This window comes from Pinus tabuliformis, chromosome 8, assembly GCF_031772625.1.
Source record: "Pinus tabuliformis cultivar Carrire ecotype Pingquan chromosome 8, CPIR1, whole genome shotgun sequence".
In the NCBI taxonomy this organism is placed as follows: Eukaryota; Viridiplantae; Streptophyta; class Pinopsida; order Pinales; family Pinaceae; genus Pinus; species Pinus tabuliformis.
Window position 1 is genome coordinate 240,885,525 of NC_142294.1, and position 14,873 is coordinate 240,900,397.

General features: G+C 35.3%; 1 protein-coding gene across 1 annotated transcript in view; it reads right to left on the reverse strand.

Moving 5' to 3' along the window:
* Positions 1–277: 277 nt before the first annotated feature.
* The window catches only part of LOC149235036 (uncharacterized), a 30,467-nt gene continuing 15,871 nt past the window's right edge, over positions 278–14,873 (reverse strand). Inside the window, exon 5 of the mRNA XM_089368439.1 lies at positions 278–673. Within this exon, the coding sequence (XP_089224565.1) occupies positions 278–673 (396 nt within the window). The remainder of the gene's footprint in view (positions 674–14,873) is intronic.

The window sequence follows — 14,873 nt, forward strand, 5'->3', positions numbered from 1 at the left end:
AAAATCCATTAAACCATCTATGCGAGGTAAAGAAAATCTATACCTTACCATTATCTTATTTATTGCTCTAGAGTGAGTACACATTCTCAAGCCTCCATCCTTCTTTGTACTTAAAACTACATGTACAACACAAGGGCTTAAACTCTCCCTGATTAGTCCCTTGTCCAATAATGCTTGAACCTGATTTTTGATTTCTTCATTCTCCTTGGGTGTTATCCTATAGGATGCTTTGTTTCATAAACTTGCTCTTGAATCATGACTATATGATGGTGATGCTTCAAATAGGCGGTAGCTTACTCGGTAATTCATCCATGATTATATCAACAAAAGCATCTAATATATCCTTGAACTCCTTAGGTAAATCATTTAAATTGTTGCTAGTAAGAATTACCTTGGGTTTCACAATCAAGGCGAAATCAAATTTCTTCTTTTTGACCTCTTGTAGCAACTCCTTGCCACTCATCAACAACTCACTAGGACTAGTTTCTTCTTTAGCTCCTCCATCTTGTAAAGGCAATAATGTATGCCTGTGACCATCCCTCTCGAGTGTGTAGGTGTTCCTTCCACCATCATGGATAACTCTCCTATCAAATTGACATGGTCTTCCCAACAAGATATGACAAACATCCATAGGCATTACATCACATAATATTTCATCCTTGTATCTTCCAATCTGAAAATTTATCTTACATTGTTCATTGACTATGATTTGATGACTTTTTTTGTAACCATGAAACTTTGTAAGGATGAGGGTGTGTTGTTTTCTTCTAACTTAATTTCTCTACCATTTTAGTGGAGACTAAGTTTCTTGTGCCACCACTATCAATTATGACTTTACAACACTTACCTTCATACTTGCACATTCTCCTCTGAGCTAGTTCTTTGACTTCCTTTTATGCTTTGCTCAACTCTTTTTTCATCGACAAGAACTCCCTTGCTTGAGCAACTTCTTTAATTATGGTTGGATTATAATTCTTGTTCTTTTCTTTTGCAACACGAGCACCTCTTTTTCATGTTGGTGCATTCTTGGGACATTCCCAAGACATATGTCTTGGTTTCCCACATCCGAAACATCTAGGATGATAATATCTTCCTCGACCTCTACCTTTGAAGAATGATTTTATTCCTCTCGAATAATCTCCTCCAGGTGATTGACTGTTGGATCTTCCTTCTTCTTTTGCAATTTGGACTATTCCTCTTCCACTATACTATCCTTTGCCTCTCACAACGCTCCTTTCTCGATTTCTTTGACTTTGCTTTCGAGCAATATTCTCTTCATCTTTCAAAGTGGCATAATAAGTATTCCTAATTGTGTATAGAGTGAAAATACTAATATCATCTTGAATATCATACCTTAAGCCATTGATATATCTAACAACCTTTCAACATCCTATTCAATATGTCCAGCTCTCATATTCAACTTATAAATTTTTTCATTATATTCCGTTACTATCATGGACTTTTGTCTAAGGTTTTGCAATTGTATGAAAAAATTTAGCTGGAAATCATTGGGTAGAAAATTGTTCTTGATTTTTGACACCATTCTGTCCCAGCTTCTCAACTTAGGCTTACCTTTCCTTTTTCTGTTAGCTTGCACTTCATCCTACCATAGGGTTTCATGTCCTTTTACCCTTGTAACAAAAAATTTCACCTTCTTTGCCTTATTTAGTTCTTCATAATCAAAATAATTATCCATGACATTTATCCAAGCTATTAATTTATTAATATTCAAATTACCTTCGTATGCATGTACTCCCATCTTTAGTCTGGCATCCAACTTGGCTTATGTGTTGAAACATTTTCGGAGAAATCACATTAGAGAACCTATTATTTTTATATTTCCAACTTAATTTAAAAGGGAGGAAGAAACAATATTGTGTTCATACTTGAATTATATTGATATTTGTTATTATAATTTGTGCAAATTAATTTATTTCTTTTAACACACACAAAGCATATTAACTAATTTTAATTATTTTTGATTTCATTGACATACAAATATGGACAATGAAGGCATTTCAAAATTTATGTTAGTAATCCATGCAATCACTGCAATTGAAACTATTTTAGGTACATAAAAAATAAGATTGATACAAGAAATGTATCTCCTACCCACCTTTTTTATGATCACTTGCAACTTTTAGTTGAGATGAATCAATCATCATATATTTACAATATGTTTGTGATAAAGAAGCATGTAGAAAATTGAGAAGAGAATGACTACAGAGGAAACGGGCCACACATAGTGTTGATGTTAATTGATGTCGGTGTCATCAATCTGGTTGCACTTTAGAATAGGTTGTCTAATGTTTTGCATGGAAATAAGCATTACAACTTTATTTTGGAAATTGAATTTTATGATGTAAAAACACAAATATTTTTTGAAATAAAATTTTCATTTTGTTTTTAAACTTTCTACTATAAATTGTGTCCCTTTCATATGGTTATGTAAAATTCAAATATGAATGCTATTTATATTTCCCTTGTTCTAATTTTACTAACTTCAATTCCTATCAATTGAATTCTCTTTATTCTTTTATGTCATAACCTTATGTTTGAGTTACATTAAATTGATTTTTTAATTTCATATATGTTAGGTTATATTTCTATTATGAATGCAAATATGCAAAGGGACGATATTTGAATGTCTTGATAGACAGACGTGATGCTTTATATGATTTAATAATTGCATTGAATTTATGATTGTATAATTTTACATTGAAGTTATTACAGTAATGACATTTGATAATGTGACAAATAAAGGTTGAAATTGATATGTGAAAAACATATATCGATGTCACAATTTGACAAACACAAATTAATGTTATATTTTGGACGACCAAAAAATCACTTTACAATGTCTGAAAGAAATATCCATGTTGTAGTATAACAATAACAACATTCAGGTCATAATGTGAGAAATCAATGTTGACAATACAATTGAAATGTAGATATGATAAAAATGAATATAAATTAATAAAATGGAAAATAAAACCTTTATTTTAGTGACAAACAATGTTGACGTCACTATGTGTCAAATATAAATCAATGCCACAAAGTGATGAATGCAAATTGAGTAGTTATCCTGGTCAACCCTGGTCAACCATAATTTAGTAGGTCAACCATGTTTTCCCATCTTTAAATTTGGGTAGCCATGGTAAAAAATAGTTAACCATAATTAACATGATTAAGCATAGTCATCTATAGTTAAATATTTGACCAAATAAAGTTAAGTAATTAATAAAGAGTAACTAAATTATAAAGTTTGATGTTGAAACAAAGGAAAGTAAAATAAAATAAATTTTTCTTTTTATTTATTTTTATAAATAATTAGATATGAAAATACTTAAACACTAAACATAAAAACTATAATTTGATATCACTATGTGACAAATAAAAAGCCATAGTCAACCATAAACAACAAAGTCAACAACAATGTGCTAGGTCAACCCTCTTCAACAATTGTCAACCTCATCAACCCTCTTCAACCATTACTGAAACCATTTTTCTAACATTAAGGTACCATTAGAATGAACATAAATGTAACACCAACCATGTGAAACATTAATGTAACAACATAACAAGTTGACCACATTAATGTTAAATTATTAGATTACTGTAACATAAATACATTAATATATTTATGGTTTACCATGATCAAGCTTAGTAAGCCTTTTCATCCACAGTCAACACCATTTAGCCTTGGTCAACTGATCCTTAATTGTAGCACAATTTACTATTTTTGAAATTTTTCCGAGTCCTGAACTTCCAGAGCCGTTTTGAGGCCCTAAACAACGTTTTTTTGGAAAATGGCCAAACATGAATCCGTGATTGATTTTTGCAGCTGAAAGTTGTATTCCTCGGATAGATATTTCTAGAGAGTACTGTGTGTGTCAAGTGAAGATTGTATGCCAAAGTTACGACCCCAGGAAGTTGATGTACCAATTTACCCAAATGGGGCCCATAATTTTGGTACTTCATCTCCTAGGGTTAGGTTTTTGGATGTTTAGGGTTTTCAATTGATTCTCAATAATAAATAGGCCTTCAAGCCTAATTTTAACACGGTTTAGAGGCATGTAGACGCCACATCTCTTCTCAGAGATAAGCTACCATTGCCTGAGCTAGTTTATTTCCATTATGTATGTAAGCATATTTCAGTTCTTTGATATTAATGAAATAAAGTTTTATTCCTATTGCATCTATGTTCTTATGTTTATTTCTATATTCTGTTGTGCTCCTGTATAAGCCTGGATCAGTGTTATCATAACGATCTGCTCTTTTTCTATTTTTCTTTGCATGTCCCCAACGAGGCCAGGGTATAAGGAGTTGGGGCTTGAACTAGTTGAACCTTTGAAAGACCAGCCTCACAAACCCTGACGACCTCCCATGGAGTAAAGGGAAGATCGTGGCCACATCCATGGCCCTCGGGAAGGGTTCCTCCATGTAGTAGAAGTAGGTGGATATAGTCATGTGAGAATATAGGGACATCTTCTCCTCACCCACAAGGGTACCCTTGCACTATTTTGGAAAATGAAGAGATCAAGTGGAAAATCCGGGAGTTGTTACAATAAGGGCACGTACAACCAAGTTCCTTGCCTTAGGGTAACCTGATTGTACTTGTACATAAGAAGGATGGGACCTAGAGGCTTTGCATTGATTATCAGGAAATAAAAAGAATCATTGTCAGGAATAGGTATCCAATCCCACAGATTGATGTCCTTCTAGACCAAATCAAGGGGGCCAATTATTTTAGCAAGATCGATCTGTATTTTGGCTATCACTAGGTTCCAATAGAGACCACAAATATATGGAAGACCACCTTCAAATCCTAGGAAAGCCACTTTGAATGGTTAGTTATTCCCTTCGGGTTGATAAATTCCCCTGCTACTTTTATGAGGCTAATGGATGAAATCTTGCAGCCCTTCAACAACTCATTCATGGTGGTTTATCTAAAAAACATCGTCATCTTCAACAAGGGTTGGGAAGAGCACTTGCAACATATTCACCAGGTCCTTCAAATCGTTCGACAACACAAACTATGTGCCAACTTGGAGAAATGCACCTTTGGCATGAACCAGGTCCAATATCTGAGTTACATCATAGATGAGCATTGCGTGCATGTGGATCCAACTAATATCCATGTCATTCGGGATTGGCCAGCCCCGACCACTCTAACAGAGCTTCACAAATTTTTGGGTCTTGTAAATATTTATTGGAGGTTCATGTTGGGATTCTCCCATATCACTTGGCCTTTGAGTAAAATTACCAAAGGAAAAGCGAAAGAAAAGTTTTCCTGGGTTGAGTCCCAACTGAAGGCATTCATTGAGTTGAAGCATCGCCTCTACTCTGCATCGGTACTCACATTGACAGACTTGCAACAACCATTTGAAATTGAGAGAGATGCCTCTGACTATGTTATTGGTGCAGTTCTCACCCAACACAGGCATCCAATGGTCTATCATAGTGAGACACTTTCCAATACAATTTGGAAGTACCCCACCTATGATAAAGAGATGTATTCCATCATGCAGGCTTGTCGGCAATGGAAGCATTACATTTTAGGGAAGGAGACATTCATCCACACCAATCAATGACATCTTTAGTTTATACAGACATAATGAAATTTGTAGAACGATCTCCATCAGAAGTGGTCTACATATCTGCAACAATTCCACTTGAACATTAAATACAAAAAGGGTAGCACCAATCATGTTACAGACTGCCTCAGCCGACCCCCAGTTGCAGCACTGACTATTGTTCTCAACTCTTGTGGCCATGAGACCTCTAGATGGATGTAACTATACAAAAATGATCTTGAGTTCACCTCCATATACTAGATGCCAATAGATGGCATGCAAGTTCCTGATTTCCACCTCAAGGATGCATTATTATGCTATCTGGGCCATCTTTTTGTTCCTTCAAGCGAGCACGCCAAGCTGATTTGGGAGTCACACTATAGTCGGGTCGTACGACACTTTGGGTGGAGAAAAATTTGGTTGTACTACAAAATTACTTTTATTGGCTAAAACTCCGACTGGATGTTGGGAAATATATCAAATCTTGAACTGCATGTGCCATCCCCAAGCCAACCATCAAGAAGAAAGGCTTGTACACTCCTCTGCCTACTCCCAAATAGCCTTGGGAATCCATCTCCAAGGACTATATGTTTGGCCTCCCTTCTACCAAGCATGGTAATGATTGTGTATTTGTGGTCGTGGATTAATTTTCTAAGATGACTATATTGGTGACCGGCAAGAAGAGTATCACAATAGAGGACACTGCCAAACTCTTAATTGAATGAGTGTTGATACATTTTGGGATTCCGCGGACCATTATAGCATATCAGGCTAACAATTTCCTGAGCACATCCAAGTCAAGCCTCTAGACACTATTGGACACTAAGCTCACCAAGTCGACTACATTCCATCCCTAGAGTGATGGCCAGACAGAGGTCGTCAATAGGATGATAGTGAACATACTCCACATGTACAACTCCAAGCATCCATGAACTTGGGATGAGAGTCTTCCCTATGTGAAACATAATTATAACAGAGCTCTCCATAGCTCGACTGGTCGCAGTCCCTTTCAAGTGGGTCTAGGATTTCAACCATTGTGTATGATTAATGTTGCCATGCCTCATGTGACTACATAAACAAAATCCACACATATATTATCCGAGGCTGATAAAGAAACTAGATTTATTGAATGCATCTAATACATCCGCCAGTAGGTTCATGACATATTGGAGAAGTCAAATGGAAAGTACAAGCAGCGACATGATCAACATTGGGTGCCACACAAGTTTCAAGTGGGCAACAAAGTTTGGTTGCATTTGTAGAAAGAATGCCTTACCAGAGCCCATCAGAAGCTCAAACCACTCCGATATGGTCCTTACACCATTACCAAGGTTGTGGGAGACAATGATTTTGAGCTCAGCATTCGCCCATTACTTGGCTTGCACCCAATGTTCAATGTGGACTGCCTTCAACCATACTTTCCACCATTAGTAGACACTTCAAACATTGCTGAGCAACTCACACAAACAGAGTTAAACCCAAACTGGATGGAACAAGACATAACTGATCAAGTCATGGACACATAGATCAAGAACACTCTCCATCATAAGATACAACTGTATTGCATTGTCAACATTGGCCAATTCCTACACCAAGGCAAGTGGTTCACGAAGGACTGAGTTTAGCAGAAGTTTGCCCATCTCATGGAGGCACTCAACGTAATGGGGACCATTGCTTCCTAAGGGGGAGGAATGATCCAAATAGATATTGGTGGCCACTCACCTATCCTATTTGGTCCCCCATCACTATTTCTTTCACTTTTTTAGTTTCCTTAATTGTAGCACAGTTTACTATTTTTGGCAGTTTTTTAGGTCCTAAACTTCCGGATCTGTTTTGAGCCCTAATCAACATTTTTTTGGAAACCAAGCAAACATGAGTCTTTGATTGATGTTTTCAACCAAAATTTGTAGTCTTCAAATATATCTTTCTAGTGAGGTATTGTGTGCATCAAACAAAGATCGTATGCCAACCACCCAGGGAAGTTGATGTACCAATTTACCCAATCGAGGCCCATAGTTTTGTCGCTTCATCTCCTAGGGTTAGATTTTTTGATGTTTAGTGTTTTCCATTATTTCTCAATAATAAATAGGCCTTCGAGCCTCATTGTAACACAATTTAGAGACATGTAGCCGCCACATCTCTTCTCAAAGATAAGATACCATTGCTCGAGCTAGTTTATTTCCATTTTTTATGTAAGCATATTTCAGTTCTTTGATATTAATGAAATTAAATTTTATTCATGCTGCATCTCTATGTTTATGTTTATATCTATATTTTGTCGTGTTCTTGAATAAGTCCGAATCATCAACCATGGTCAACCATGCTAAGCCAAGGTCAACCATAATCTTTCCCTTAATCCTTGATTAACCTTGGTAATAAGTGTTAATCATACTAAACTAAGGTCAACAAGGGTAATTATTGGAAATTATGGTCAAGTGAGGTAAACCATGGTCAACCCTAGCAACCCACTTCAACCATTCATGTAATTTCAACATTAGCACTAAGAATAATGTAATATCGACCATGGTCAACAATTATCAACCAATGTAGAATTAACATTAACATTATTATAATATGAATCGTTGTCAACCATGTTTAATAATGGTAAGCCATAGTCAATATCAATGTAAAATTAATATAACATTTTTAAATCAATGTAAAATTAATATATTGTTACATTAATGTTTGGCCATTGTCAACTCTTACTCACCTCCTTTGAACTCCAGTTTGATTTGTCATCCATGATCGAAATCATCAACCCTCTTCAACCATGGCTAAGCATGATAAACAAATCAGCACCACATGCCTTGGTCAACCATGTTCAACCGTGGTAAACCAAGTCAACCGTAATCTTCCTCTTAATCCTTGATTAACCATTCTAATCATTGCTAATCATGTTCAACTAAGGTAAAACACCATAATTATTGACAATAATAGTTAACTGAAATCAACCATGGTTAACCCCATCAACCATTCATGCAATATCAATATTAGCACTATGATTAATGTAATATCAACCATGGTCAACATTAATGTAACTTTATTGTAACGATGTAACAATGGTCAACCATGGTCATCCATAGCAAACCATTATCAACCAATGTAACATTAACATTAATTTAACATCAACCATTGTTAACTACAGTTGATAATGGTTAAACAAAATATATTACTTATTGTTCAATATTAACATTATAATGCGTATATAAATATTAAAATTAACATCAACATTTTAATTTAACATTAACATATTAAAGTTAATGTTAGTATTAATATTAACATATTGACATATTAATATTAATCTTGACATTATTGTTAATATTAACACTAATATTAATATTAACACTAATATTAATATTAACTTTAACATTAACATTAACATTAACATTAATATTAATATTAATATTAACATTAACATTAACATTAACATTAATTATAAATAGAGATAAGGTGGAGAACCCTTTTCTCCATTATTTTGAAACGCATATACAGAAAAAAGTAAAGAAATATGGGTGAAAGTTAATATTATCTTTGTCCCTGAAGTATAAAAAAAAATAGAGGAGAATACATATAAGGGTGTGTATCTAAAGAATGCAAATTTGTATCATTTTCAAAATGAAATAAAATTACGGTTTTTCCCCATGGGAAAAAAATAATATTAACATAAATATTTTTAACATTAATAATATGATCAAACTCATCAACTTTCTTCAACTATGGTCAGCTAGAGTCAATGAATCAATGAATCGTCCCCATACATGATGAGTGTTAACTTGCACAACCACATTTTCTAATGTGGTTAATGAATCAATGAAACGTCCCCATACATGATGAGTGTTAACTAGCACAACCACATTTGCTAATGTGGTTGATATACACTGATCTATGTCATTTTCCACCTTTTATCCATGCCAACCAACATATGAAAATAATATTGATTAAGAAATCAACCACATTATTAAATGTAACCGTATTAGTATTAAAGACTTTTTTTTTTTAATCCAAATTACTATGAACAACATTGTCATCATTGTCATCCTCGTTAGGAAAAGTCACCTTAAAATACTTGCTCGATGAAATATGTTCAATGAAGTCATCAAAATATGTGTTCCATGAAATCCAACCTCCAAAATCATATGGTAAACTAAGTGACAATGTAGGCATCCATGAGGATATCATAGATGATGTTTGTAAAGACGAGGGACACTTGAGTGATGAATACATTACTATTGAGTATGAAATCATTGGAGTATGAAATAATTAACAATGATTCAAATAAAGGAGGAATAACACTAGAGTGTTGATTAATTGATTTGAGTATGAAAACATTGAACCATGATCAAAACAAGGGTGACTAGCGTTGCCCTAGTCCCTGCCGAAATAAGGGAATGAAAGAAACTATGGATTCAATATATATGTTTTATAGCAAAGTTGTGAGATGTAATTTACCACTGAAGAACACTGCATCCCTTATTGAAAATATGGTTGGAGGCATACAAAATCATACCAGTTAGCATATTAAATGTGTGTGAAAATGTATACCATTTAGCCTAATAAATTTGTGTGAAAATGTAACACTAATGCACATATTTTTTAGAAACCATTTTTGAGAATGACTAACTTTTTTTTGGCCCATATGGAAACAATAAAAGGAAAAATAGATAATCTTAATAATATTTTAGTCCAATTGTAAGATTGACGAAGAACCTTCATATCCACATGAACATATTCCTCTTGATATTTCTGTATATTTTAACGGTAGACTGCTTTATCCACTACATGTGTTGATCCAAAATGGATCCTAAAACCTCTAAGTCTTCATATATATTAACTATCGGAAACACTATCGCAAGGGAAAATAGTGAAAGAATGGCGGAAAATAGAGCTAAGCAAAGGTGGAAGTGACGCTGCATAGGAGCCGTCGGATTGGACCGATCAATGGTCCAGATCAAATCGGAATATCGCAATCGGGAGAGACCAACGGAGTACATCAGAGGCAGCCCTATGGAAATCGCGATAGCGATCAACGCAATTTAACGAGGACCGTTGATTGAGCGCGCAGATCAACGACCTAGATCAAATCGCAATATTGCATCGCTATAACACAAAGGGAAGACTGATTGGAGGCCCAAAGACCATGCCATATGCGATTGCGATATATCGCATCGCAATATCGCATCACAACAATACAAAGGAGTGGGGCCAATACAACATGTGACTTGCGATAGCTGGACCCCATGGGGTTTATAAACGTGGCTCTATAAATTTTGAGTTCCGATATAAAGGGATTTGTCAGGCTTTTCTGTGTATTTTCGCATTTTCGTTATAAAACCGAAATACAAAGGAAATGACCCAAAGTGATAAAGCCGGACCCGAAAGGTTTATAGATGCGGATTTGGGTTATTTGAGTTCCGTGGCAAGCGGGATTTCGGACGGGCCTCAAGCGGTAACTGGTATTGGATGGGCTCCGCCCGATTCCATACACTGGTCGACATGTGGCTTGGCGCAGGAGAGAGAAAACCGCCTTTTCGGGCGGGTAATCTCCGTGCACATAAGCCACCTGAAATGGATATCAACTGTTGGATCGGAGATCACGCAGATCAACGGTGGGCTTGCGATAGCGATCAAAGGCAGACTCGATAGGATTATAGGGCGAATTCAGTATTATTTAAAGTCCGATAAAAAATGTTTTGTCGGATTTTACAGTGTTTTCTGTGTATTTCTCTGTGTAAATAGAGAAACGACTTTTTGGGATTTCACCTGCGCCAGTGGTCCTTTCCGTTACAAACAGGTGGCCACCATACCTTAGGGCGTTTAGCAATGATTTTTAAATGCTCCAGAAGGAGATGAAGGGATAGCGGCCGGGAGCCAGAGAGCCCAAAAGGGGAGACGAACAGACGAGCGCCGATAGGCTTAAAAGCCATTCAATGGCAGAGATAGAGGGGGCGGTTGTTGAGACAGAGAGAAAGAAAAAGATAGAGAGCAAGAGGGAGGGTCTATGTACTCTTGTAAACTTGAGGATTTCAAGTAAATCCCTGTTGTTTTGTCACTGGTGTGTTGAGACTCGGTTTGAGCTCACACTTGTAATAATTTGCTCTTGAAGGCATAATATAGAGGTTGAAACTGAAAGCTGGACCAGGAAATGTAGCGAGGAAGTCTGGTGAACTCCTTGATTATTTGTTGTGTTGATATGTGTGACTGTTATGTTTTTCTAACTACTCATTGTCTATATTATTTGCAATCTTTCGATCCATTGCACTAAGTAATATAGCATTCCTGCACATGAGTCTGTAATACCTTTATATTGATTTAAGATCTCATTTACAGATCATGTGTCCTTTAGCTCCCCACTCCCGTATCCCATTTTGTATTTATAATAATTTTCAATGTTAATCATAAGAGGATTAATATGAAATATTCATAAGAATGAACGTGTAGAATTTTAGACATTTCAGTTCCGAAAGGAGAGTAATGTCAAATACATTGAATTGCATAAACCGAAATATTCATCATCGAACAACTGTAAACCTCTATTTTAAATATTAATGTGACAATTTTGCCATATCTCATATGCACTCCATTCAATGCTGTCAATTAAGATGGGGCTAGAGGGCCCTCAAGAGATATATGGTTTAGCTAGTTAAAGAATTTAAATCGAAGAACATATACTAGATGTCAAGAATGTAATGGTCTCCTTCATGAAATCAATAACATTGTTTTTGTTAAAAGCCTATTCCAGAAGGAGCTAGTATGTGCCGAATGGAAACATGTGGAATAGGTCACTTTTGCCTTTTTTTTAACTGCTCTTTTTATAAATTTTCATTCAAGAGATATCGTAGAGATAAATTTTGAAGCGATATAATCAATATACCGAGTAAGAAAAAATGGTTTTGACTTGAAATTTTAAGCTAAATATGAATTTAACTTTGAGTTTAACAACACAACATTTTTACAAAAGGATAAATAAAACTGTAGTAGCACACAACACTATTAAAATCTAACACTGGCTTGGAGGGTCCAGTTTTGAATTTTGTCAATCGAATTGAGACCGAGGTGGAAAGCCACGTCTTGGAAAACCATGTAGTCTCACAAAACAACGTAGTCTTTTGGAAACCGCTAGACTTAAAATTTTTCATTAATTCCAGTTGTGAGAATTTGCATAGAAAAAAGCACGTGTTGTCTTCAATTGTGAACCCACTTGCATAAAGTGAAGAAAAAAGAAACCATCGGTTGCCTTTAGTTCCATGCCTTTGACAATTGTTGTCCCTGGGAACTTTCAGATAGAGTGGAATTAAAGTGAAGAAAAATGAAACCATCTTTTGTCTCTAGTTCCATGCCTCTGACAATTGTTGTCCCATAGAACTTTCAGATAGAGTAAAAATACCAACGACCCTTTTCGTTTCGCGCCCTCAGGTGGAAATGCCAGTGCTAAAAAATGTCTCCATTCTGGGTAGCTCGCAAAAATTTTATCATTCTCGGCAGCTTGCAGTGTGGTCTTGGGAAGCCACCATGAATACAATTCTCAGAAATGTCAGTGCTAAAAAAATGTCTCCATGCTCAGAAGCTCGCAAAAATGTTCTCATTCTCGGCAGCTTGCAGCGTGTACTTGAACATGTGAGTTCCCCTGATCTTTTTCCTAACTCCTTCCCACCATTTATGACAAGTCTAATACAAAAACTGTTTCGTGCAGACATATCACACATGTTTTTTGTTCTGGGGTTTAAACCAAAACTATTTCCTACAGCATATTACATGTTTTTTTGGTTTAAACCGATATTTTGTCTAGTTTCTGAGTGGAACTCATTTATAGTTTTGGATTTCGTATTTTCATGTCCAGGGATCCATTAATTAGCACCAAAATCAAGAACCTTCTTGACCATGAATCTTGTTTGAAATGCAAGACGTTGATTAATTGATTATTACTTACCTGTTTCATTGTGGAGAAATAAGAATCAACGATACTACGAATGGGCTTTCTTTCAAGATGTTTACATAATCAACGATACTACGGCCCCTGAGGTTTCTTTCAAGATGTTTTCCCACAGTATTCAAAATCATGCAAAGAACCTCAACATACATTTTGTTCAGCTGGATCACCCGTCGCATCTGTTGCCAACAAGTGCTGAATACAATGATGAATGAAGAGGGGAAAGAGGATAGAACACATTTCCGTGAAATGAAGAGGAGGGAGGACGATTGAACAGGTGAGGTGAAAAGTGGCAATAGGAAGCATCATGTGGCCTGCTGATCCAAGTGGTGGATTTTGATATGTCCTTCCTTGGACATGCATTGCAATGGAGAGTACAAAACATTAAATATTTTGTAAGTAATGCTAGCTCCAAGCGAGCTTTAAACTATCATTCAATTGAAATGTAAAACTAGTTATCCTAACTTTTAATAAAGATTATGAAAATCACATATTTTTGCCGGCAATAAGAGGTGGAAACTCAAACCTTGGATAAAACGTTGTTTTGTGAAATATTTATGTTAAAAAATTGACTAAAATCTTGAATAAGCTGGTTGTTAGGGCAAATTAATGTTGGTTCAACGTCTACCGATCACTATAGTCCTTGCTATGTTGAAGGCGGGGATTAATAAAGAAGGGTAGGGTGATGACCACATTAAGTCCGAGTACGAAAACATTAACAAATTATAATTATCTTAATTTTCACGAGTAATGTTATGCATCATAAATGATTCTTATCTGTTAATACTTTTACGAAATCTTCTTTGAATTTTATAAAGATTAGTTGAGTATTAAAATGCTTTTTACTTGGAAGTTCCCATGTATACAACATCGATTTAGTCATGTCTTTAGACTTGGCAATAGAGGGGTACATTTGTTGAATAATATGTAACCAATTTTAAGAAAAGTTTACATTAACCCAATGAAACCAAATGCATTACAAACCTTAGAGATGCATTAACACTCCATGTTGTCTGTTTTTTACGTTTATGTTTATGTTGTTTGAGTTTATAAATGATTCTTATCTGTTAATATTTTTACGAAATCTTCTTTGAATTTTATAAAGATTAGTTGAGTATTAAAATGCTTATTACTTGGAAGTTCCCATGTATACAACATCGATTTAGTCATGTCTTTAGACTTGGCAATAGAGGGGTACATTTGTTAAATAATATGTAACCAATTTTAAGAAAAGTTTACATTAACCCAATGAAACCAAATGCATTACAAACCTTAGAGATGCATTAGCGTTAGTCTATGGATCTAGAAATTAACACTCCATGTTGTCTGTTTTTTAGGTTTATGTTTATGTTGTTTGAGTTTATTAAAGT